This window comes from Nerophis lumbriciformis, linkage group LG31 (genome assembly GCF_033978685.3).
Source record: "Nerophis lumbriciformis linkage group LG31, RoL_Nlum_v2.1, whole genome shotgun sequence".
NCBI lineage: Eukaryota > Metazoa > Chordata > Actinopteri > Syngnathiformes > Syngnathidae > Nerophis > Nerophis lumbriciformis.
Genome location: NC_084578.2, coordinates 23,588,393 through 23,615,558, shown reverse-complemented (window position 1 = coordinate 23,615,558; position 27,166 = coordinate 23,588,393). Strand labels below are relative to the sequence as shown.

The following is a 27,166-nucleotide window of genomic DNA, read 5'->3' as shown; positions in this document are numbered from 1 at the left end:
GGAAACAAAAACAAAAAAGCAATAAAGACAAAGGACATTCTCAATGAACCCAGCATCTTTAGCTAAACTATTTATTAAAATAACTATGCTTCTTTTCTTTTAGTTCCCTTTGTAACTTATTTTTTGTCTGTTGTGAAAACAAATATTTAAAAGCTATTAAAGTAAGTTAGTGCTAATGTGGGGCGGTCTCTCACACGCATTTTCTCGGATTTTCACAATAAAAACACAGAATGCAGCGGTTTTATTTTGCAGGCCGGAAGTCGACTGCAGACCTGCAACTGACGTATTTTGAAACCAATATGAAGTCCAACGACACTAAACAGTAGTGCGCATGCGTAGTACAGTGACGTGTCGAGAAAGTGTCAAAGCGAGGGATGGAAAAAAAATATGGAAAATAAGTTTGCATAGTCTACTTAATGGAGGAATGTGTCCTTGTGTTTGGATATTCTATGTTGGCTCCTCCTCATCCGTAGAGCTAAAGACTTTGATTTTAAAGTCACTTTGTAAGCCGTCGAGCTAACTGGCAAAGCAACCTATAGGAGCTAACAGCTATGTTAGCTTCTGTTACTGTTAGCTCCTGTTAGCTCCTGTTACTTTTACTGCCCATATTTCATCCACTCAATACCGGGGTTCGGGTGTCAGCAGCAGCCGGACCCACAGCTCCGTGAGAGGAATATGTCTCGGAGGCGGCTGGACAGTCGCAGCGGGCTCTCGGCTGGGCTACTCGCCGAAATCCAGACTCCGATCAGCACAGAACCGCTGGACAGTGTGTTCGAAGTCACTGCAGAGTTGGGAAGGTGAGTCCACCATTTAGGCCTCAACCATCTGGGTCGACTTCCAAATTACTTTTAAAAGTCGCCAAATGAACCAGGTACATATCATGCAAAAATCTTGATGTGGGAAAACGAGCAGTACATCGGTATTGAAAACACTTTACAAAATTGGAAATCTAGGTCACTGCAGTCTGGAACGGTACAGTTAATTACAGAAACAATGTAGTAAAATCAACTGAAGCTTTTATGTTGAAATAATAATCTTTCATGTTAATTGTCATTTAATGGTTTATTACAACAACGTAAAGGACACTTTACAAGAGAATAAATCTATGTCACTGTAATCTGGAATGTTACAGTACATTACAGTAACCGGGTCAATATCAACATAAGTAACCTTATGTAACAGAAAATCTGAGATATTCCATCAGACTTCATATCCATTGTATTAATTAGATGTTATGCTTTGGAAATGCTTCTTGGTCAAGCTCCCACACTTTTCATAAAATAACTGCAAGCTAAGAAGGGACATTCAAACTGAAAAATGTGTAATAGCATGGGGATTATAAAATATACATTGCTGGAAAGCGTTTTAGTCCCCTTCTCAACAAAGAATCAGAATCAGAAACACTTAGAATTTGGATCAAAATGAAAATAAGATAATATATGTTTCACTTTAATTATATAAATACATATACGCACGCACACACACACACACACACACACACACACACACACACACACACACACACACACACACACACACACACACATGATATACAAATAATCAAATGTCAATAAATTGAAATAGGTCATACACTATATGATACAGTCTAACTTGTAGTAAACTTTAGTAAAGTTGTGTACAAACGAATATATAAAACGCCATGCAATTTTCATTCTATTATTATTTACATCAACGACTTATGTTCAACGTTTACAAAAAAGTAAACAAATCTATGTGTGTAACACACGTGGTCGTTGAGAGCGCAAATCAAATTAAACAGTCACGATACAGCATATGAACAACATTGACATGTCTAGAACTGCTGAGTTTCGAGGGCAAACGATCAATTAATGTAGTACTCCATTTAAACTATAACATTAATCTACCTAGAGAAGTTGTGTAGCTTGCTACATTTTTTCCAACAGCCTGTAATTGTTTGTGTTTTCTTTTTTTTGATTTGTTCCTTACTCTGCATTTTGAGAGCTGCCTGACCTAAATTCACCGAACACCCAGAGGCAACTCGTTTATCTCTCGGAAAATTTTGGAACAACTCGGCTATTCTCGTTGTCGGTTAACCTTTGACACACGCTTCCAAAATGGCTGCGCCCATGTTGTTTATACCAATTAATGTTAATTATGCAATGTCCTAAACAGTTGAAACTTTAAGAGAAGTCAGGGGTGCTTTTATCAATTCAAAAAGTACTTATACTGAAATATTTTAACTAAGTTTTATTAAAAAACAAAACAAATAACACATTCAAAAAATGATATATTTTGTAGAAGAAACATTATTGTAGATAACTGTTACGTGTACCTCAAGTAAAGTTAAAGTTAAAGTACCAATGATTGTCACACACACACTAGGTGTGGTGGAATTTGTCCTCTGCATTTGACCCATCTCCTTGTTCACCCTCTGGGAGGTGAGGGGAGCAGTGGGCAGCAGCGGTGCTGTGCCCGGGAATCATTTTTGGTGATTTAACCCCCAATTCCAACCCTTGATGCTGAGTGCCAAGCAGGGAGTTAATGGGTCCCATTTTTATAGTCTTTGGTATGACTCGGCCGGGGTTTGAACTCACAACCTACCGATCTCAGGGCGGACATTCTAACCACTAGGCCACTGAGTAGTAGTAGAAATTAAATGTGCATTTGAAAGCAATACAAATAACATGATTAATATGTCAGAAACTATATAACTAAATAAATAAAAATACATGTAAAAATGTGAAAGATGGCACATGATGGCCATAAGATGTAACTGCACTTTTTGTCCTAGTATACAACAATAGTGTTGATATATGAGAGATCTAGTCTTATACATCAGAGAACACCTCTCAACTATTTCAAAGTTTGTCAATGAAATATGACAGCGCTGCAGTGAGGTCTTTTGCCATTTTTGACAAAGGAGCATAAGCAGCTGCTTCTGGAAAGCATCAGGTATGGTATGTAGGGATGATGTTCGTTAAGAAATTATTGAGTTCGAGCCCATTATCGAATCCTCTTATCGAACCGATTCCTTATCGAATCTCTTTTCGAATCCAGATAGGTGATAGTGTGTGTACTGAGTTCCAAAAGCCATAGATGTTATATGACTGGGCCGGCACGCTGTTTATATGGAGGAAAAGCGGACGTGACTGAGAACAGCACGCCACAGTTATAGGGTGAAGGTTTCAGGTGAGAGAGGACGCTAAAGGCACACCACCAGTGAGCATATAGTGCTGCTGTGTGTGTTGTAAATAAAAAAAATTGCCGACAAACACATCACCAACATGGACGCTCACTTTCGACAACCCGGTGAAGCACACTGGAGAAGAGGGCACCAGTACGGTAGCGAATCGATACGCACAACAGGGCAAGAGAAGTCGTCTTTTACTGTTGTACTAGCTTGCTATGCTAATGGGACACAACACTGACTTTGAAAATGTCTTATTAGGAAGCCAGCACACGCGCACACACACACACACACACACACACACACACACACACACACACACACACACACACACACACACACGCGCGCGCGCATACTTGCGTATATTTAGCAACATACACAGCATTTACGGACTATAGAACTATAGAGTGAATAAGTATATCAGCCGCTCCCACAAAATTTCTGAAAACAATTTTCAAATTCCCAATATGTACAGGGAAATATTTTATAAATGTTACCTTACCTTAATTGTTTCCAAACGGTGTCTGTAACATGGCAGTTAAACAGCTGATTAAACAAAATAGACGTCATCATCATGGACTCACTACCTGCGGAAAGTAGCAATCCAAACATTTAAACAGACTCCACCGTGACAGCTTGGTAACAAGATAACAACATAGCACCAACAAGAACACACCATTTAAGGGTTTTTAGATGTGTTTAATGAAAACAGTGGTCGTCAGTGAAGAACAATTCATAACTAAGCCGCACTGTTTTATAAGCCGCAGGATTCAAAGCTTTGGAAAAAGTAGCAGCTTATATCCCGGAAAAGTATTTCAGGGATACGTATCGCGCACAACAAACTGTGTTTTGTGTGTTCTGCAGCTTCTCATTTGGCTATTATGTATCTTCTTTGTGTGTCCCTGCAATAGAACTTGGCTGAATTAATTTTTTTAATCTCTCAAACACACAAACATGCTTCTACTCTGACTTTTTTCTTAAGCAAATTTTGATTCACAGACATGTCGTGATGTATGAGCTGGCAGCTGCTGCTTATGTTTATGAAGTTTTTATGGTATTCTGCTCAAAGTAAAGGTACTAATAGTTGTGACATGTAGAGGACTGGGATGTTTATTACGATTTCGGGAGAGTTTTGTGTTCATGTACCTTCAACACATATGTACACCCACTGGAGTTAATCTCTCCACTTTACTCTCCGCTGTGTTTTTGAGAATGATGAGCCTGCAAAACACATCAGCTTCTGATGGGCTCTGCTTCTTACCAGTGCGTGGTTTGTGTAACCAATCAGATGGCGGGACCATGCTGGAGACACTGGCGCGGCCGCATCTGAGCCAAAATAACCAGTTTTAAATGGGCTTGTTGGATTGAAAAACATTTTTTTCAATGATTGTCATTTAAAATAATAGTAATAGAGGTGAGTATTACTATTTATTATCAAAAATAAAAATAAATGGCCGACTGATAAAAAAAAAAAAAAAGAAGGCTGATGTCGATATATAAATATCGCCACCGATAATCAATGGATCTCTATTGTTTTCTGAAATAAAAGCCAATTTTACTGATTTTCAGTGTCTGTCTCAATGCTCACTACTGATTGTGGGACAGTGTAAAAAATATCTGTTTCTCAGCTGTGGTATATATGGGCCGCAGCGGTATTCAGTTGTAATTAGGGCTGGGCGATATGGCCTTTTATTAATATCTCTATTTTTAGGCCTTGTCACGATACACGATATATATCTCAATATTTTGCCTTAGCCTTGAATTAACACTCAGTGTTTCCCACACATTCATTTATTTGTGGCGGCCCGCCACGAAAGAATTACGTCCGCCATAAATGGATTTTTCGGCTTTTGACTCGCTCGACCGCTCATAAAAGCAATGGGACTCTGTCTGTGAATTTACCTTGTAGTTACAACTCCGGTGCAGTAGGTGGCGGTAGCCTACTATGCATTGTAACTCCGCCAATAGCACTTAATTCACCTGGTGGGCCAGAAGAAGACGAAGACGAAGACGAGGACGGACGGGATCAAAATACGAGGGTAATATAGGTTATAGGTAGATAGGTTATAGCTGCATCGCTCGCGGCTCGTCATATATTTAACGTTAATCCGCGATTTCACCGAGCGTTTCACTGACGGTGAGCAGCCTGACGCTGCTTCATTAACACCGCCGCTGTTTGACTCGGGGTCCGGGGCAGACGCACGTAATAACAATCACCTGTTTTCATACCGACGAGCTAACGTGTCCAGGTTATAACCCTGTTGTCAATAAACACACGTGGAGACGGTGCTTCAGATACTACATTAATACTCAAGCTAAAATGTCCGCTGTCCACTGCAGCATGTGAATGCAAGGAAAATAATAAAATCTGAGCCAACCAGCTGTTAAAATGTTGTCCAGGTTAATGTTTTGGCCATTAAAGGCCCTTCATTTCAAGATTTCAACTGTGATCGGGCTTTAAACAGGTGGCTGACCTGTTCAGATGGGTGTAACTATTACTGGTCAAATAATGTGAAATAGCATTTAATTGTACATGTATGCAATGCCATTTAAATGTAATTATAAATAATAATAATAAATACTGTGTAGTGTTGTAAATAGTCAACGGGAAGAATTTTAGTAAGATATAAGCCATGAGCACTACACAGCCAGAAAAAAAACCTAGGCAGGACAAGTAAAAATATTGGGGCAAGTAGATTTGAGAAGTCGGGCAAGTAGAAAAATTAGGGCGGAGGGAACAGGTGAGACTCAGCAAACACTGAAAAATAAAGCAGGGTCAGATCAGAAATGCACTTTTCTCATGAAAAGGGTCTTAATTTATATTCTTATGTGCCTTATAGAGAGGACCACGACAAAACATAGAGCGACTAGCTCCAGTGCCACCTGGTCAGCAGCAGCAGGAGGAGGAGGAGGAGGTTGACTGACTGTGGCAGGACACCTCTGCCTCTGTTTCACTTTATGTTGCTGGTAAATAATATGGTTGTAGTAGTAGGCTAAAGTTAAATTATTTAGTATGCACTAATTAAAGGGGCAGAGCTTTAAGAGACATTTTAGCTTTTACATTTTATAAGATATATTTTTTGTAAGAACCACAATTAATAAATATATTTCAGTGAATAACTAATTGTTCAAATCTGTATATAAATATGTACATAAAGTGTTGTAATTATATTCCAACTCCGCGTTCTTCTTGGTCATCGCCGCTGCCGCCGCCACCCCCGGCCCCCCGACCACACCACCACAAATAGATGCCTGCCCTGTGGGAAACACTGACACTTGATGCATATAATCACAGCAGTATGATGATTCTATGTGTCTACATTAAAACATTCTTGTTCATACTGCATTACTATATGCTATTTTTAAACTTTCATGCAGAGAGGGAAACCACAACTAAGTCAATTTACCAAAACTGTATTTATTAAACAGTTATTAAGCAGTGGCACAAACATTCATGTCATTTCCAAAACAGAAAGTGCAAGATTGTCAGAGACATTTTAAAACAAGCCATTAGTGCACTTTTGTGCATGATGTCACTAAGATGACATATCAAAACAACACTAAATTAAAGTGCACTTTTTGTACAGAATGCACAAGATATTTCAATAACTGTCAAATAAAAATTAGCTGCATAATAAGAAATCAAATAGTGTATGTCCTTCACTATATGGTAGGTTCCTGCGGGCGTTATCTCCTTCTGTTGTTGACTACTTTTTTCATACGGTGTTGATGTGGAAATGGAAGACGCCAGGCTCAATTGGGTCAGTGCTGGTTGTTTGGGCATTTTGTTGGTGTGGCACTGAACGGAGATGTTGACATGCAGAGTTTCAAGCAGCTGCTTGTCTAGCGGGTAACTTTTCAAATGATGCTACAAATTAGCAGTGGTGCTAAGTTGCTAACGCTTTTGCCGCATACTTGTTCGACATCTTCCCGCTTGAAGCCAAACCACCGCCAGACGACAGACCCCGTGCTGTTTTTCTTGGGAATTAATTATTCCTTCATTTGTTACCAGATTTGCACCTTCTTTCTCTCGTATTACCACTCACACCACTCCGCTAGCATCACAGCTAACTTTACCCATGTCGCTACCTCTCTGCTCCGCGGGAGCGTATGACGTTGCACGCGCTATGTGACGTATGTAAGAAGGTGCGCTTGTTTTACGTCTCTGTGAGAAGGAGAGACAAGAAAGAGTGAAGAAGAGCCTGTAGTGTAATGCCTGCAGCTAAAAGCAACTGCGTGAGAACATATACTCGAATATTACGATATAGTCATTTTCTATATCGCACAGGGACAAACCCGCGACATATCGAGTATATTCGATATATCGCCCAGCCCTAGTTGTAATACACTTTTCTACCACTTGAGTGTAATGTTAATCTCAAACAAACTGAAGAAGTCCGTAGCTCGTCATAGAGAAGTTTCTTAGGCACCAAAATTATGACCAAAGTGGTGAAGCTGTAATTTCATTTGCACTTTAATTCTATTGACAGTTTAGTTAAGCATATTCTTTATTACTTTTAGTTTATTGACTGTAGCACATCATAATTGTATGTCGATGTATTTTTCATCAGTTATTAAGTTTAAGTTACTGAATCCCTTCTTATACAGTATTTTTGGTCAGTACTTAATTTTCAAAGTAATACAATTGTAGTACAAGGTTGAAGAAATTAACCTTTTTGATAGGGACCCAAACAAGTTTTGCATTAAATATTGATCAAACAAGGCTTATATAACTTTATAGTGACATGCAAAATCGAGTTTCAAATAATAATAATAATAATACGGTAATTAAAAAATATCAACGGCATATCAAATACAATTTAAATAAAAATGTAATGCCTCTTTTCTATTTGCAGCCTTCTGAGGTAAATATCAACTTTAACTTTTTCCACAAGCTAATAGATTTGAAAATAAAATAACAATGAATAAACCAACCATTCAAGACTTTAAACTGCTCAGTTTGCAACACACTGATCTAATCTGATGTGCCCAAGCCAGGTACCTGCCATCTTTTCTGGGATGCTAGTTCATTAATGTCGGGGCTCAGGCTTTGAGCTGAGGCATCCCTCATTATCGAACGAAGGTGTTCATCAGTCATTATTTCTCATATTCCACAGTCTTGGGGGCGTGCCTTACAGGCGCTGCTTTTAACGTCCTCTACGAGCTGACGTCACGTCCGCTTTTCATCCCTTCTAAAAACGTGCCCGCCCAGTCACAAGATATGAGTGGCTCCTGTACGCACACACACACGTAAATGCAAAGCATACTTCATCAACAGCGATACAGTTTACACTGAGAGTGGCTGTATAAGCAACTTTAACATTGTTAGAAATATACGCCACACTGTGAATCCACACCAAACATGAATGACAAACGCATTTTGGGAGAACATTCGCACAGTAACACAACATAAACACAACAGAGCAAATACCCCGAACCCTTTGCAGCACTAACTCTTCCGGGACGCTACAATGTACACCCCTGCTACCTCCAAACGCCCCTCCCCCTCCTCCGTGCGTCGGTTGGGGGTGCGGGGTTTGATGGTAGCGGGGGTGTATATTGCAGCCCGGAAGAGTTAGGGCTGCATGGGATTCTGGGTATTTGTTCTGTTGTGTTTATGTTGTGTTACGGTGCGGATGTTCTCCTGAAATGTGTTTGTCATTCTTGTTTGGTGTGGATTCACAGTGTGGCGCATATTTCTAACAGTGTTAAAGTTATTTATACGGGCACCGTCAGTGTAACCTGTATCGCTGTTGACCAAGTATGCATCGCATTCATGTGTGTGTGCGTGCTGAAGCCGCACATATTATGTGACTGGGCCTGCGTTTGCTGGACTGGGTGAAAAGCGGACGTGACCATTTTTGGGAGGGGCACTGAAATTTGAGAGTCTCCCAGGAGGGTTGGCAAGTATGAGAATTAGCGGTGAATGCGGTGTTACCGCGGCACCGCCGCTGAATATAATCGGCGGGCCAGCTCTAGTGTTAATTTGATATCGCTTCAAGGGCCAAGCGAAATAACATGGCGGGCCAAATTTGGCCCGCGGGCCAGAGTTTGAGACCCATGCATTCACACATGTTTTTCTACACCACAATTCATCTATTTATTATTATTATTATTATTATTCTGTAAATGCTCCAAAGCATTCACACATGTTTTTCTACACCAAAATTCATCTATTTATTTCATTCACACATTTTTCTACACCAAAATTCATCTATTTATTGTGTGAATACTCCAAAGCATTCACACATAATTTTCTACTCCAAAACTCATCTATTTATAATTATTATTATTATTATAATTATTATTGTGTGAATGCTCCCAAGCATTCTCATACATGTTTTTTTTTACACCAAAATGCATCTATTGTTTATTATTATTATTGTGTGAATGCTTCAAAGCATTCACACATGTTTTTCTACACTAAAATTAATCTATTTTTTATTACTATTATTGTGCTCGAAAGCATGCACACATATGTTTTCCACAATTCTCAGATTTTTCAGACGATTCAAACCATTCCAACTTAAAAATATTCAGCCTGTTCAGAAATTGTGTGCTCACCTTTAACAAATCCTAAAAAAATCCTGGATTTCACAGTTTTCTGGGACATTTTACCCATTCAAAATGAGTTGTCCATTTCAAACTGCCACAATTCCGACATTTGTCAACAGATTCAAACCATTCCACCTTCAACACATTCAACTCAACCTTGACATTCAAACTACCATTTTTCCATATTTTATTCTCACCCTATTTCCAACCTTTTTACATTCATTGAATCCTTTCACATTTTAACATATTTTTCTAGCATTTTGTCTAACTTTGTACATTGTAAACTTAATATTCATGGCTTTCATTCCTTGGCGCCATGTGACAAGTATGCTAGCTTTTCCCCTGTTAGAATGCTGAGTTTTTATGCCAGCATTTTAGCTCATGTGATCTATTTACACCTTAGATGTATAGATTATGTTACTTTACTTTTAAGTTTGCTAACTTTTCTAACTATAGCAACATTTAGCATTTCAAGATTCATACTACATTTCAGTACAGCTTCTGCTTTACAGCTCTGAAACCATTTTAACTATAATCTATTTCAACTTTCAAACCATTTCTAAATTCCACTAATATTTCAGTTAAAGGTCAGCTAACATTCAAACCATTTCAAGATTTAAACGATTTCAACATCCAAACCTTTTTTACATTCATCCTACATTCCATTAGCATTTCAGTTCAGCGTCAGCTCTTCAACATTTAAACCATTTCAACATTCAAACTATTCTTACATTCATACTACATTCTATCAGCATTTCAGTTCAACTTCAGCATTGGAGCATTCACATGCAATTCCTTCAGAAATTGCCTCATCTAGTTATTGAATACAATTAAAATAAAGAGTAAGATTACTTATTTAGTGTTAATATATATGTGGTCACGGACCCCTGTGTAGTCGAAAAGCGCCCCGAGGTCAAAGAAGTTAAGAACACCTGGTTTACAGCACGTTTGATTTGCTCACCCTAACCCACTTACAGCACGCAGTACGGCTCATCTCCCCTCATTACAGCGTTTAAAAGAAATGTATATATCTCTGTTATCAGAGTTTTTGTTTTTCAGATTTATTGGTATGACATAACGTTTCCTGCCTGATAATTACCCTTAAAATCATTACTCAATTATTTCTATCTGTTGTCTATGTGCTTCCTAAGGGGCAAGTTTGCAGTGGTCAAACGCTGCTTGGAGAGAACCACAGGAAAGCTGTTTGCTGCCAAGTTTCTACGAAAAAGGAGGCGGGGTCGTGACTGCAGGGCAGAAATCATCCATGAGATGGCGGTTCTGGAGATGGCCCGAAACAACCCCAGAGTGGTCAACCTGCATGCCGCTTATGAGACAGATCATGACATCGTCTTGGTGCTGGAATTGTGAGTTCATCTTTTAGTTTACATTAATAACATTTCATAAGAGCAAATGGGTAGTATCCAGTTAACAAGAACATAACCTGCTTTTCTTGCCTTCATTGTATTCCTATCATAACAGAAACTTAAACAAGATTGCTTTGAAGGACCTGATTACACAAGTATTGTTCTTGGCTGACATGTGTTGACTTTACAACAATTACACACCTACTTACACACCTTGTTCTTCAGCAAGTAAACACATTGACTTATTCATCTTTTTTTACGCAACATTGTTTTTCCGATTGCGTCTGTTTGAGTCTTTTTTGTTTTCATATACCAGCCACCATCGCGACCCAGAGAGGGACAAGGGGTAGAAAATGGATGGAAGGATGGATAGATTGACTTTGATGCCTCAGAATGCTGTCCAATACACCTTCTTTAAACTCTTGCTTGTAAATGTTCAACCGGTACTTAACAAAGTGCGGGAATTAACTTGCTTTTTTCTGACTTTGTTATATCTTTTATTGTAAGCATTCTAATCTTTTTAAGTGAATCAAAATAGCTACACAAGGTTCGCCTGCAAATAGGGTTAACGCAATACCATAATTTGTTATTATAAGCGCTAACACATACAAACTATTTATAACGGCTTGTGTGCCTATGCTTACATCATCAAATGGTCTGCTGCGTCCTTGCTTCCCTGCTCGTAGATGTTTATTCTAGGTTAGGGGTCGGCAACCCAAAACGTTGAAAGAGCCATATTGGACCAAAAATACAAAAAACAAATTTGTGTGGAGCCACAAAAAATGAAAAGGGATATACAAGTCTTATAATGAAGGCAACACATGACGTAAGTGTCTATATTAGCTATAATAGCCTACTTTCAAAATGACTTTAAAAGTCTTATTATTATATAATCGTTTTAATGAAGACAACACATGATGTAAGTGTCTATATTAGTTATAATAACCTACTATCAAAATTACTTTAAAAGTCTTATTATTATATAATCGTTTTAATGAAGACAACACATGATGTAAGTGTCTATATTAGTTATAATAACCTACTATCAAAATTACTTTAAAAGTCTTGTATAAGTGTTATAATGAAGACAACACATGATATAAGTGTCTATATTAGCTATAATAGCCTACTATCAAAATTACTTTACAAGCCTTATATAAGTGTTATAATGAAGACAACACATGATGTAAGTGTCTATATTAGTTATAATAACCTACTATCAAAATGACTTTACAAGCCTTATATAAGTGTTATAATTAAGACAACACATGGTGTAAGTGTCTATATTAGTTATAATAACCTACTATCAAAATGACTTTAAAAGTCTTATAAGTGTTATAATGAAGGCAACACATGACGTAAGTGTCTATATTACCTATATTAGCCTACTATCAAAATTACTTTAAAAGTCTTATATAAGTGTTATAATGAAGACAACACATGATACAAGTGTCTATATTAGCTATAATAGCCTACTATCAAAATTACTTTACAAGCCTTGTATAAGTGTTATAATTAAGGCAACACATGATGTAAGTGTCTATATTAGCTATATTAGCATACTATCAAAAAATTAGGCATAATGATGCAATATGTACATAAAGCTAGCCTAAATAGCATGTTACCATTGATTAGCTTGCAGTCCTGCACTGACCAAATATGCCTGATTAGCACTCCAACAACTCAACAACATCAACAAAGCGCACCTTTGTGCATTCACGCACAGTATACAACGTTTAGTGGACAAAATGAGACAAAGAAGGAGTGGAAGATTTTACATGTAAACAAACTGTTGCGGCAGTGCACGCTATGGTGAGTTCAAGAACCGCCGAAATTAGTAGGACAAAACAATGTTCACCAAATACTCTCATCAGTGAAGCATAAACAGTGGGCTTTCTAACATTTGGGAAGGTTTGTGTCATGTTTGTCCTCAAACAAAAAACATACTAAAACAAAAAATGTATTTTTCCCCAATCTTTTTTCAATCCTTTTTTAAAAATGCTCCAGGGAGCCACTAGGGCGGCGCTAATGAGCTGCATGCGGCTCGAGAGCCGCAGGTTGCTGACCCCTGTTCTAGGTCATAAATCCTGCCTCTCACCTGAAATGTAGATGTCTGAGAATAAGATATCCGACAAGTTTCGACACTTTGACAGCCATTTCAGGACCTGAAACTTACGTAAACGACACAAAAAGTGTTTGTTTCGATCAAATATAATTAATATTTAGAATGCATTAAGAAAAAAAAATCTATCCGTCACATGTTTTTCATCATGATGTGACTGAGAGGCAAAATTCCAAAAAAAGTGCAATTCCCCTTTAAATATTCAAACTTTACTTTCTCCAGAGTTGAATAAAATCTGAATGTGCCACAACAGGTAGACAGAAGGGTCACATGCGGCCCCAAAGCCTTAGTTGCAGACCCCTGGTCTATACCAACACAGTGATACCTTGACTTGTGAGTTTATTTTGTTTTGTGACGAAGATCGTAATCCGAAATACTTATATATCAAATCAATATTGTTTAAAATTAAAATTAAATCACATTCAATTTTGCCATTTTTGTGCCCCTCATAAACAGCACAATTTCAACACAATACATTTTTTTCATTAAAAAACAACAACTTTTCGATAAGAACTACAGTCCCTGACAAAAGTCCTGTCGCTTGGGTACAAGTTGACCTTAAGTGCCCCCCTTATGTAAATGGTAAATGGGTTATAGCGCTTTTCTATCTTCAAGGTACTCACAGCGCTTTGACACTATTTCCACATTCACACACATGTTCACACACTGATGGCGGGAGCTGCCATCCAAGGCGCTAACCTGGCTCAAGGACACAACGGACGTGACGAGGTTGGTAGAAGGTAAGCCTGGGCGATATGACTGAAAAATGTATCACGATATAAGTGTTTCATATCAGTCGATATCGATAATTATTGATAAAAAAAACAAAAAAACCCAATTCTAAATAAAGACCAGGAGAAAAAAGGCTGAATTTAAATACTTGTATTTTAAATATAACCTTTAACCTTTAGAACGAGGTCAGCATTATGAAAAACAGTCAAATAAATGAAAATACTGGTCGATGTGCAAATATTGACATTAAATAAATGCTTAATCCAACAAAATGTGCAAAGTATTGTAATTAAGAAATTAGTAGTGTACAACTCAGGCTTTAAAGCCATATTGGTAACAATATATGCAAATAAATAACAGTCACATTAAGCAAGCAGAAACAAACATGTCTTACAGAATATTGTAAACATCGGAATAAACTTGCGTCTGAACATCTGTGACAAAACAAACCTGTTACCCTCTTCAGTCATTTATGGAAAAATCAAACCAACTTCAGCATATAAAAAAAAATAACTCAAGCAACTACTCAACCATTGCTTCACTGGCTGCAACAACTCAAACACTGCTTCATTGCAAGTTACTCAACAATTGCCTCACTGCAGATTTTGTGCAAGGAAGACAAGCTGATTGACCATCCCAGGTTTTAAGGCTGCCCTGGTACATGTCACAATATTACCCCCAGTACTAAAAATTCTTTCAGAGGGGGTGCTGGTGGCTGGAATGCACACGTATCTTTTGGCAAGCTGCGACATTCTGGGAAACTTGTGCTCATATACCTTCCACCACTCAAGGGGGTCAGACTCACTGTCGGCATTTAGGCATTTTAGGTAGCTTTCCAGCTCATTTTCCACTTTTTGCCTTTCAGTGAGAGGTGAGGCATCTTCTTCATCGTCTTGACTTTGTTTTTTGAAGAAACTACCTAATGATTTACGTTGTTTCTTCACACCCAGTGGGAGAGGTGTGGCAGCTTCTCCTTCTGCACCCTGGCCTGCTGTTCCCTCTGAAACCTCTGCCTCTGATTGGCCTGGGTTTTCATCCAACATTTCAGACACTACTCTTTCTTTAATGGCCTCTTCCTTTTCCGGTCTGATGTACTGTGCTTTGAATCTGGGATCCACAAAGGCAGCCATGTTGAGGAGATCATCTGTTGCAGAGTCGACATATTTTTCATCAAGATAGGTCATTATCGTCGTCTTCAGGTCTTTTGTGAGTTGAGTGTCCTGGTCTTTTTCCTTCAGCAAATCTGTACGGAACAGGTGGAGCACTGGCTTGACATAGGAGACTGTCACATATGACTCCCCTGAGAGGGAGTCTGTGAACTCCAGAAGAGGAGTTAAGGCCTCATGCAGTGACTCCAGAACACCAATGTCCTGCCATGTAGGGATCAGGTGCCTGTTGTTTGTGTCTGCAAACAAAACTTCAGTGATTGCCTTTTGTTGTTCAGGACCCTTGCCACCATCTTCTGTCTTGATCCCCACCTGGTTGGTGACTCTGTGACCAGCTGGTGTTTTGGGAGATGGAGACGTTCCTGAGCTTTAAAAAGCTCCCTCTTTTTCTTCCAGGAGTAGGAGAAGGCAGAGACCACCTTCTTACACACTCCAACAGCCCTTTCCACTCTTTTATCCTTCCCTGCCGCACCTGCAGAAATACAAAAGTAAATACAGTGTAAATAACTGGTAACTGATAAATCAATAATAATAACAATAACAACAACAACAACAAAACGGGGAAAATAATTATGAGAATGATAACAACAACAACAAAACTTTTATCATGTTCTAATGACTGATCAAGTCAACATAATCAACAGAGAATTCTACTCACCAATTGCTGAGTGCAAACGATGGCCAAAGCTCTGCAGCCGTGTCCACTTGTATAGTATAAATATAGTGAAGTTGCCTTCACTATATTTGCCCCGCTGTCTGTGGTGATACACACCATTTTTTCCTCAGCCAGACTCCAGGACAACAGTGCCTCCTTCAAGCCTTCTGCTATTATCTCCCCGGTGTGGTCTTCGGGGAAATACGCAGTTTCCAGGCATCGTGTTTTCAGAACCCAGTCATTGTCGATGAAGTGAATTGTCAAGCTTAGGTATGGCTCGCATGAACGGCTTGACCACATGTCGGAGGTTGTCGCAAAGTGCTTTGCTAACAGTATCTCCTTTTCCACGGATTCGTATCGGACTTAAAAAATCCAAAATACTGCCAAACTGGTGACGTGACGTTTCCTTTTTTATTTACAATTTCCTCTCGTGCTGCCGCACTCATATTCCCGTTTCGTTTCACTTCTCGTCGTCAGCTAGCCGTTGTTGCCTTTCTTCATATTTTTTTCTAACAGAACTCAGTGAAATTATCGAACGTTCTATCGACCTCATTTTCTATTGATATTGATCACATGTCTATCGCGATATATATTGTTATTGTTTTTTCGCCCGGCTCTAGTAGAAGGTGGGGATCGAACCAAGAACCCTCATGTTGCTGGCACGGCCACTTTCCCAACCGCGCCACGCCGTCCCCGGTATGTCTAATCAATTTTGATCCCAAATAATATTTTGGTGCTAAAAGAAAATGCTGAAAAGCATTCTAACGTTCACAGCTTGGTAAAGCCCACTGAGTCAGTTTTTACAAGGACAAAAGTCTTGTCGCCTTGTCATGCACCCAATCCTAGATCACCTATGATCACTAATTGATCAATCAATTAATGGTAATAATTGAATAAATAAATAATTTTATAAAAAGAACCCCAGCTCACAACATGCCTCAGATTCATCCTGGGATCAAAGCGTTGATTTTCAAGAGGCTGAAGACGAGATCCACTGCTGAGGTGGCTGACACCTTCAGTGTGTCTCAGGGTCAAGTACAAAGAATAACAAAAATATTTGAAAAGACTGGAGATGTTTTTGACAAGCCCAGGTCCAGCAGACCCCGAAAGACAACTGCTCGGGAGGACCGTTTGTTGGCTCGAAAATCCAAGGCCTTTTCCACTGCAGCAGAGCTCCACCAGGCCTGGTCACCTGAAGTCTCTGTGTCAACTAGAACAGTTTGTAGAATTATGTCTTAAAATGCCCTCCATGGTCTTATCGTTGCACAGAAACCAAAAGGCAATAAGAAAATGTGTGGCATTTGTCAAGGCCCCACAGCCTGCTATATGGCTGGCTCTTGGAAAAGTGGCAGAAGGTGGATTTCTCAAATGCATTTTTGGTTGAATTACATCACAGCCGCCACAAATATTGCAGGAGACATATTGGATAACGAGATTCACCCAGAAAACAGTTATGTTTTGTGGTGCAAAAGTCATGGTCAGGGGTTACATCCGAATGGGATGTGTGAGAGATTTGCAAGGTGGAAGGCAGCCTAAAATATCAAGAAGTATTTGCTACCTCTTACATTCACAATCATAAAAGCGGGCAAATTTCGCAGCAGGATGGTGCTCCATCGCAAACTTCCATCTCTACATCAAGTTCCTCAGGGCGAAGAAGATCAAGGTGCTCCAAGACTTGTCAGACGAGTCACCCGACATCAACAGCATTGAGCATGTCTGGTGTACAATGAAAGAAGAAGCATGGAAGACAAAACCAAATAATCTTGATAAACTCTGGGAGGCATGTAAGACTGCTTTCTACTGTTCAAACTGTGTGTAATGTGACAAAAAGTATAAGATATGCTTGTTAAATAAAATCTCTGCCTTGTTTTTAATGAATATATAGGCCTACTACGATACTGTATTTTACTGTTCGTCATTATGGTGGTACTTGGAGAACCAAGTGTTTTCTAAGGTTGTACTTGGTGAAAAAAGTTTGAGAACCATTGCTATAGAATGTAGTACAAACAACTACAGTAGTCTTGTGAAGTAATGTAATAATCATGTACAGCATTGGATAGGAGACTTTTACGGTATCTTTATCCAACTGCTTCTTCGTCAAACACACCACCAGCAGCTTCTCCATGTTTTCATGGATAAATGTCCACTGTTTATAGAATTATCGTATTGTCCTTTGCTATTATTATATATATTGTATACAGGATGGTGCTTATTGTAAAGTGCTATGCTCGTTCTGTTTCACTAAATTAGCTAAACGCTCAGTCATGGCTTTGATGATTTCTTTTTTAAATTCAGTGAATTTTCTTCACACCCATACTTTGAAAAACAGAGTTATGTATTACTACGTATAAGGTAACACTGGCTTCTGAGCCATGTTTTGGTTGGATTTTACGGGGTTCACTGTGACATTTATCACGCCAACTAGTGATAGTGAGGCTCTTAACCAAAATTTGTGGCCACAACCTAAGGCATAATTAGAGAGATGGTGTGACATGATTCTGTCATGGTTTAAATTACGAGCATAGCTTGAGATACAATTTTTTCACCAGTGGTTTGAAGTAATTTTTTGTAACAGCTATTTGAGCAATAAAGATTTAAGGTTCATAATATGATATTTTTCTGTATTTATAGCACTTCCTTGTGGTCTACATAACATGGAATGGTTGTGCGTTGGTCCAAATTTTGCATAGATTTTGTTTTACAGACCATCTTAAAGCTGCTTTCTGACTGTCTCTTCAGAATGTGGAGTTTTGTTGGTCTTTTTTACGAGCCAAAGTCCTCCTTTAAACTAAGACCCCTTTGACTGTGTCTCTAACCCATGTTGTTGTTTTTAGTGCTTCTATATCATGTCTACTGACTGGTATAAACTTAGACTTAGACAAACTTTAATGATCCACAAGGGAAATTGTGTTATAGTTATAAGGGTATAAGTTAGAAATATACGGTACTTTTTTTTTAGTAATGGTTACAGCAGAGGATGTTTTGAGCAGGTCTGCCCCACAACAAGAGGATAGAAAAAAAGAAGGAACTTTTTGCTTTTGTTCGCTAATATTTCTCCCTTGGTTAGTTAGAACCAAACGTAGAACAAAAGTTTAGAGTTAAAGTTAAAGTACCAATGATTGTCACACACACACTAGGTGTGGTGAAATTTGTCCTCTGCATTTGACCCATCCCCTTGATCACCCCCTGGGAGGTGAGGGGAGCAGTGGGCAGCAGCGGCGCCGCACCCGGGAATCATTTTGGTGATTTAACCCCCAATTCCAACCCTCGATGCTGAGTGCCAAGCAGGGAGGTAATGGGTCCCATTTTTATAGTCTTTGGTATGACTCGGCCGGGGTTTGAACTCACAACCTACCGATCTCAGGGCAGACACTAACCATTAAGACACTGAGTAGAGAACATTAGCATTACTGCCACATTTTTTTTTAACAGTCTGTATTTCTTATTTGGACATATGACCATCAATTCATCATTCGCCCACATTCCAATCATGATGCATTGGAGAATCGTTTTTTTTTCACCACTAGTTAACAGCCGACTCGAAGAACCAGCCCCCCTGAAAACAGGTATCAGTGTATTCTTTGCATGTTGGTATTGACTTGGTATCGATACTTTTGACAACCCTAATTTAGTGGCTAGAAGTGTACTGAGTGAAGATGCTGTATTTCCCATTGACATGCTGGTACAGCATAAAACAGCCTAAAGTAAAGTGTGTTTTTTAATGATACAGTGTGATCATGTAAAACATGCCCCTTGGGTTTCCTTCTACCAGTGCGGCAGGCGGAGAGATATTTGACCACTGTGTGTCTGACGATTTGCTGCCGGAGGCTCAGATCACCCGTCTGCTCAGACAAACACTGGAAGGAGTTCATCACCTCCACCAGAGCAACCTTGTGCACTTAGACCTTAAGGTATACACAAAGTTTTATGTCTAAAGACCAATTTTCTATTTACATGCCAGTAAAAGTAAAATGTTCTTTCTATCCTGTACATTGTAAACACTTCCATACAGGAAATACCTGACATAAATGACACAAATAAATAAGGTTCAAACTAGGATTGTCAACAGCAATTGTATGTTTGTCCTTACACAATAATGTTAACTGCGTGTTTGCTGTATGTGCTTGCCAGCCCCAGAATATTCTCCTGACCAGCGTGTGTCCTCCAGGGGACATCAAGATTGTGGACTTTGGTCTGGCACGCAGATTGGGTGCGGTTGGGGAGCTTAGAGAGATTCTTGGCACACCTGAATATGTTGGTAAGGTCATGGAAAGTACTTCAACTTCTCAGCATTCACAGACAACATTGTAATTTAATTACAGTGGTACCTTGTATTACAAATGTATTTAAAATCAATATTCTTCATTTAAAAGTCTGTATTCTGTTCTGGACCTCCCCAAAACACCACACTTTTAACATGTAGCCTGCTTTTTAATATGGAAAACAAACTTTTAGATAATAAATATTTTATAGAAACAATACAATTGAATGTGTTACAAATAACTACAGTAGTTTTATGAAGTCATGTAATAATAATGTGCAGCATTAGTGTTTCCCACAAAACTGCAATCTATTAATGGCAGTGTGGGCGTGATATCACCATTTAATTTGCATATTTGGCTACGATGCATGTATATTTTGAAAAAGGCTAAAATAAGTTATACATGTATTTAAAGACACATTTTTGTGTTAATATTATAATAGTGTCACCATATACTGGTAGCTTCTTGTGTTACATTAAATATTTTTGCTTTATTTTACAATTTGTATTTGATTTCTACATTATCACTTTAAAAACAAGCTACCGTTCACAAATCAATCAATATTTATTTGTATACCACCTTACAACATCACAATTAGTCCCACGTTGCTTTACAGGACAAGCAAGTAAGAACTGGGTAAAAATAGATAAAATACATGCCCATTCAAACACTAGAAAGCTTTGTTAAAAGCCAGTTTGAATAACTAAGTTTTAGTTGAGATTTAAATCGCTGCCGGGCCACACTTTTTACACGGCTGGTTTATTTACTTGTATTATTCTGTCCTTTTTGAATGTTAGAATTTAGCCTGGCAGATAGGTAAACACGGCCTTAAAGGGGAACATTATCAATATTTCAGAATTGTTAAAACCATTAAAAATCAGTTACCAGTGGCTTATTATATTTTTCAAAGTTTTTTTCAAAATTTTACCCATCATGCAATATCCCTAAAAAAAAGCTTCAAAGTGCCTGATTTTAACCACCCGTCCATTTTCCTGTGACGTCACATAGTGAAGCCAACACAAACAAACATGGCGGAAAGAACAGCAAGCTATAGCGACATTAGCTCGGATTCAGACTCGGATTTCAGCGGCTTAAGCGATTCAACAGATTACACATGTATTGAAACGGATGGTTGTAGTGTGGAGGCAGGTAGCGAAAACAAAATTGAAGAAGAAACTGAAGCTATTGAGCCATATTGGTTTGAACCATATGCAAGCGAAACCGACGAAAACGACATGACAGCCAGCGACACGGGAGAAAGCGAGGACGAATTCGGCAATCGCCTTCTAACCAACGATTGGTAAGTGTTTGTTTGGCATTAAAGGAAACTAACAACTATGAACTAGGTTTACAGCATATGAAATACATTTGGCAACAACATGCACTTTGAGAGTGCAGACAGCCCAATTTTCATCAATTAATATATTCTGCAGACATACCCTCATGTCAGCAGGCCAGGGAAGCTAGGGTCGATATTCTTCTGTTGATCATCTTGGGACGGTGTGAGCCAAGACATCCAGGGGGGTTTAGCTCGCTCGTCTGCGGGAACAAACTGCCGCCATTGCTTGCCGTGCTAGCGAGGTCCTTTGTCCCTGAATAGCTCACACACTCCGGCAGATTCAATGGGGTCTGGCGGCAGATTTCTTTGACTTTATCGTTGGAAATGCATCTGCTTTGAGTGTCGCAGGATATCCACACATTATTGCCATCTCTGTCGTAGCATAGCTTTCGTCGGTAAAGTGTGCGGAACAAACGTCCGATATCTTGCCACTTTCGCATCTTTGGGCCACTGGTGCAACTTGAATCCGTCCCTGTTCGTGTTGTTACACCCTCCGACAACACACCGACGAGGCATGATGTCTTCAAAGTACGGAAAACAGTCGAAAAAACGGAAAATAACAGAGCTGTTTTGACCCGGTGTTTGAGAAAATGGCGGATTGCTTCCCGATGCGACGTCACGTTGTGACGTCATCGCTCCGAGAGCGAATATTTAATTCGCCAAAATTCACCCATTTAGGGTTCGGAAATCGGTTAAAAAAATATATGGTCTTTTTTCTGCAACATCAAGGTATATATTGACGCTTACATAGGTCTGGTGATAATGTTTCCCTTTAAAGAAGAGATAGAAAAAACTTCCAATTCAAGGTGGTTTATTGATAGTCTCCACAATGAAATACTGTAAAACTAAGCACACAAAGGAAAACGCCTCCACAATGAATTACTGTAAAACTAAGCACACAAAGGAAAATACAGTCGGACCCTAACTTAAGAGCTAAATTCGTTCAATGACCGAACTCGTAACTCAAAACACTCATATTTTAAATTAGCCCTGCCCATTGAAAATAATTGAAATCAATTTAATCTGTCCTTGGTCCCTCTAATACACACCAATTTTAACATTTACACAACATGCCTTTTAAATAAGAAAAAAATACTTTTATACAGTAGTTTTATCAAATAATGTATTAATGTACAATATTTACCTTGAAGAACAACTGCGCAGAAGTTTGTTTCACATTGGTTGGTGGATATTCGTTTCCGCAGAAGAAAATCAACCACCTACACAGACTACACATTCAAACTTTCTAGGAAAAATACAAGATTACTAATGCTTACAGTTAACTGTAATCACCCTGATAGAAAGCTACATTCAAGTAAAGAAGTTACGTAAAAGCGTTAGGTTTCACCACAATCTACCTCTTTACCATTCATAAAAAAACAACGTTTCTTCAGTAGGCACATAGCTACACACATAAGGGGCTTTCATACATTGCCGTATTCAAGAAATGCCACCAACCGTGTCTCAACAATGAATTAAAGCCTTTCTCAACAGGTTTTGAACACGGCACAAATTCAGAATGGTGCGGTAGTACACACTAAGTAGGGCTGCACGATTTAAAGACAAAAAACTAATTGTGATTTTTCTCTCCAAAATTGCGATTGCAATTCGATTTGCGATTTTTAGATTTTATACATTTATATGCTTATAACTGCGAACATAACAAGTGAAGAAAGTCATGTTACTTTTAGACTTTCATTCAGCATATTCTTGTCTTGAACGATAAGCAATAATCTACTTACAAAAATATTTGGCTTTATGCAGACAGACTCAGAACTTTTGTCTACGTTATGGTCTTAAAATGAAGAAATAACCAATAAAAAAACTATACTGTGAGGCTGTAGGGTGATAACACAGCAAGTCCTCAGCAAGGCAAGTAGCTATTGGCTGTCCTAAAAGTTGCTCGATGACATCATCTCCTAATTTGCATAATTCGTGGCAATGGACGCTGTCGGAAAGATACAAAAGTAAGTTTAAAAAATGGTAAGTATGATTAAAAGTAAAATTAACTTTCTAATTTTGAATCTTAATTGTTTTTTTAAATACATTTTGTTCTGCACTGTTAATGTTAAATTATTACATTTAATCAAAAGAATGGAGAACTGTGATATTTACTAACGAACCAAATCTAATGACTGGATAATTAACATGAACAATACAATTGGGATGTTGCAGTGATTTATTTTAGCTTGATGTGACAGTGAAGAATTGTTTACATCTCTCTATATAAAACAAGGTGGAAAAAGTGGCGGCTGTGCACATGCGCGTTTCATTAGCAGTCTCAAGGTGTGTCATGTCAGTCTCTGCACTGACTGACATGATGAGATAACTAGCTAGATGTTCAAATTTTGTCACAGAGAGAGAGACACACAAACGGGGTGAGTAAGGATGTAATGTGACTGAGGCTGTGTAGCGTAGGAAAATCTAAATCAGAGACTTACCTAGGTGTGACGGTAGAGAAACATTTACATCTAAAATTCCAGTCGAAACTTTCGGCTTCCGACTTCCCAGTACAAATGGCATGCACCATAAAAGTCCAGATGGCAAATGATTTGCGCATTCGCAAACTGCTGCAATTCCCGCCCTGTGAGGGGCAGTACCCGTCACTGCTCGTTGAGGAACGGCTGCATGCTTTCACATGAGAGTCTCCAAGACACAAAAAAGTCTCCAAGACACAAAAAAGTCTCCCATAACACCAGAGAAAGATGCCAAATTTTCCGCTAGTTGTTGATAACAAAAGAATGTTGCTAAGAGGATTGGAAAGTCGCCAGATTTAGCGACAAAGTCGCCAAGTTGGCAACACTGGGTGATAATTATTGTACAAACTCCGTTTCCATATGAGTTGGGAAATTGTGTTTTATTTTTGCAGCAAAGGGTTCAATAATCAAATTAAATAATAATCCAGATGCGGGACATCCCTGTTTTGTTCCTCTTTTTAATGAAAAATGTTCTGAAATATGATTATTGGTTTTGACTGATGCCATGGGTCTTGTTTAAAATAATCTCCAAATCCAAATTTACGTATTGTGCAAAACATAAATGACCGTCGAACGCCTTTTTCGCATTAACAGTACATACTGCTGTGGAATAAGGGAGACTTCTCACATAGTAGATAACATTAAACAATTTCCTAATATTGTCTGAAGATTGTCGACCTTCCGTAAAGCCAGTTTGGTCAGTATGAATTATTTTTCCAATAACACTTGATAATCATGTGGCTAAGATTGTTGCCAATATTTTGTTGTCCATATTGGCTAGGGATAAAGGACGACAGTTACTGCAAATCCATGGGTCTTTATTCTTTTTATGTATCAATGAGATATGGTAAAAGTTGAAGCTTGGAGAAAAAGATTGTTTATTAGATGAAGGTTGGTACATTTATAATAATAGAGGAGACACGTCTTCACTGAATATTTGATACAATTCTGTATTGTAGTCATCTGGGCCAGGAGATTTATTTTTTGCAAATTAATTTATAGCTTTTTGAATTTCCATTAATTGTATAGGTTCTTCTAGTGATTTTTTGTCATGCTCTGATATTGATGGAAGTTGTATTGCGTTCAAATATGTCTGCATGTCTTCTATGCTACAATCTTTCTCAGGCTTATATACATTTGTGTAAAATGTTCTTAACGTTTCATTAATTTGCTTGGGATCAACAAAAGTACTACCATCTGAAAGTTTCATATTAGATATATGATTTCTAGTCATCTGCTTCTTTAATCTTAATGCAAGGAGCTTTTAAGCTTGTTCCCCGTATTCATGAAACTATAATTTTGCCCCATTAATTTAATATTCAACCTTCTGCTTTATTATATTATCATATTCCATTCTTTGTTTGCAAAGTTTGACCCATGTTTCTTGATTATATTGTTTGAACAATGTGTCCTGCAATTGTTTGATTCCATTCAATAATTAATTTTCTCCAGCATGTTGTTTTTTATTCTTAAAGCTTGCAATCCTAATAAGTTTTCCTCTTATACAGCATGTAAGTGCTTCTCATATTGGGGACAAGTGTTGTAAATTAGCTTTGGCTACGCACACTATGACGCATACATTGGATGACTGTTTCAGATATCTATGTTTCTGTATCTGTCCTCATTTCAAATAAACCAGAAATAAATAATAATAACAAATATTGTGGAGATGTCAGAGACAGAATCCTGATTATTTTTGATAACATCTGAAATAAATTATTTAATTTTTAATTTATTTTCCTCACTTTCTAATAAAGAAATATACATTTTCCATTGTTTGAATTGAAAAGCGACTGGTGGAAAGCTTACGTCTATTTGAATTGGACTATCAGATTTCTTGGGTCAAAAATTGTACCAGTTTTATCAATGTTTGGATTTATTGTTAAATTTAGATCACCACCCATAATAATATCAGAATCAACATAATCTGCCAATTTGAGCTCCATGTCACCAAAGAAAGAAGGTTTATCATCATTGGGTGCATATAAGTTTACCAGTGTGGTATTGTTATTATCTATATGACAATTTATAATCATATATCTACCTTCTGCATCTAAAAATATACTATTTATAACATAGTTCATCTTTTTGTTAAACATTACAGCAACACCAGATCTTTTGGAGGACAGTCCACCACCAACTATCTCACCAAACTATCCTTTTTTCAAATATTTTAAATGTTCAGTTTTCAAATGGGTTTCCTGTAGAAAAGCAATATCAGTTCAGTTTAGTTTAGTTTAGTTTATTATTTATTTGGTCAGTGGTCAAAGAAATAAACAAACAATTTTACATTCAGAAATTGACAATTTTATAAACCGAAAGGGTTTAGGCTGAAGATTGTTTGATGCTTCAGAATTTTTCTTTGTTTCACCTGTTCATTTGCACCTTTTACATTCCAAGATATAATTCTTAAACCTTTTCTAGTCATTGCAATATCTTATGTTTGGGTTAACTGGTTTTCTTCCTTGTGTGACAAATTATCAAACATAATATTTAGTAAGTATGTCTTCTCAAAGCATATTTTAAATTAGTTAATTTTCCTTATCAATCCGCCTACCTCCCCCCTCCCATTGCCCTTTACCACAAAATGGAATAATGTTAAATAGCAAAACAAGCATGCTTAAAGAGAATTTTCAAAAATTAGAAGAAAAAAAATAAGGGAAACAAAATCAGAAGAGAAGGAGAAAGCTAAAAAGGAAAAGGAAAATAAAAACATAACCTGGCCAGTAATTCATCCCAAAAAACAGTTTTGAAAAAAAATAAAGAAAAATGCAAACATTTTTACTTTATACCTGACTAAAAGTCGTATTTGTACCTCATAAAGGTTTTCTGGTGGTGTTAAACATTTTCATGACTACCTGTGGATGCATGACATCATCATCTCGTGTCATTGTTTTGGTGCGGTTGAAATATGTTCTTTTCATTCCGTTTGGATTATATCAACACCACCACTCAACCAGTATGTAATGCTGGCATTTCTGAAAATAATTCCTTCGATGTAGAGTTTGTCCACTATTAGATGGGTTCGTTTGTTGTTCTTTTTAGCCTCATTCATTATTGGATACAACAGCCGTCTTCTCTTGAGTATCGCGGCTGGAAACACTGATGGAGAAGGTTGTTTCCTTGAGTTCTTTTCCACGTTCCATTAACATGGATTTACTCTTTGGGTCAACAAACTGTGCAACAATTGGACGACATACCTTCTCTTCCTGAGAATGTCGTTTTTTTTTCCAATACGATGAACTCGTCCAAAGCTGATGTTCCTCGCTGTTGCGCCGTCCATCTTAAGATGGAATGTGAGAAAAGTTTGGACCAGCTCATCTGT

At 38.1% G+C, this 27,166-nt stretch overlaps 1 protein-coding gene across 1 annotated transcript in view; it reads left to right on the top strand.

The window, feature by feature from the left end:
- Positions 1–320: 320 nt before the first annotated feature.
- Positions 321–27,166, top strand: part of stk17b (serine/threonine kinase 17b (apoptosis-inducing)) — a 42,841-nt gene continuing 15,995 nt past the window's right edge. Inside the window, exons 1-4 of the mRNA XM_061926416.2 lie at positions 321–797; positions 10,876–11,088; positions 19,536–19,674; positions 19,895–20,021. Of these exons, the coding sequence (XP_061782400.1) occupies positions 676–797; positions 10,876–11,088; positions 19,536–19,674; positions 19,895–20,021 (601 nt within the window). The 5' untranslated portion in view covers positions 321–675. The remainder of the gene's footprint in view (positions 798–10,875; positions 11,089–19,535; positions 19,675–19,894; positions 20,022–27,166) is intronic.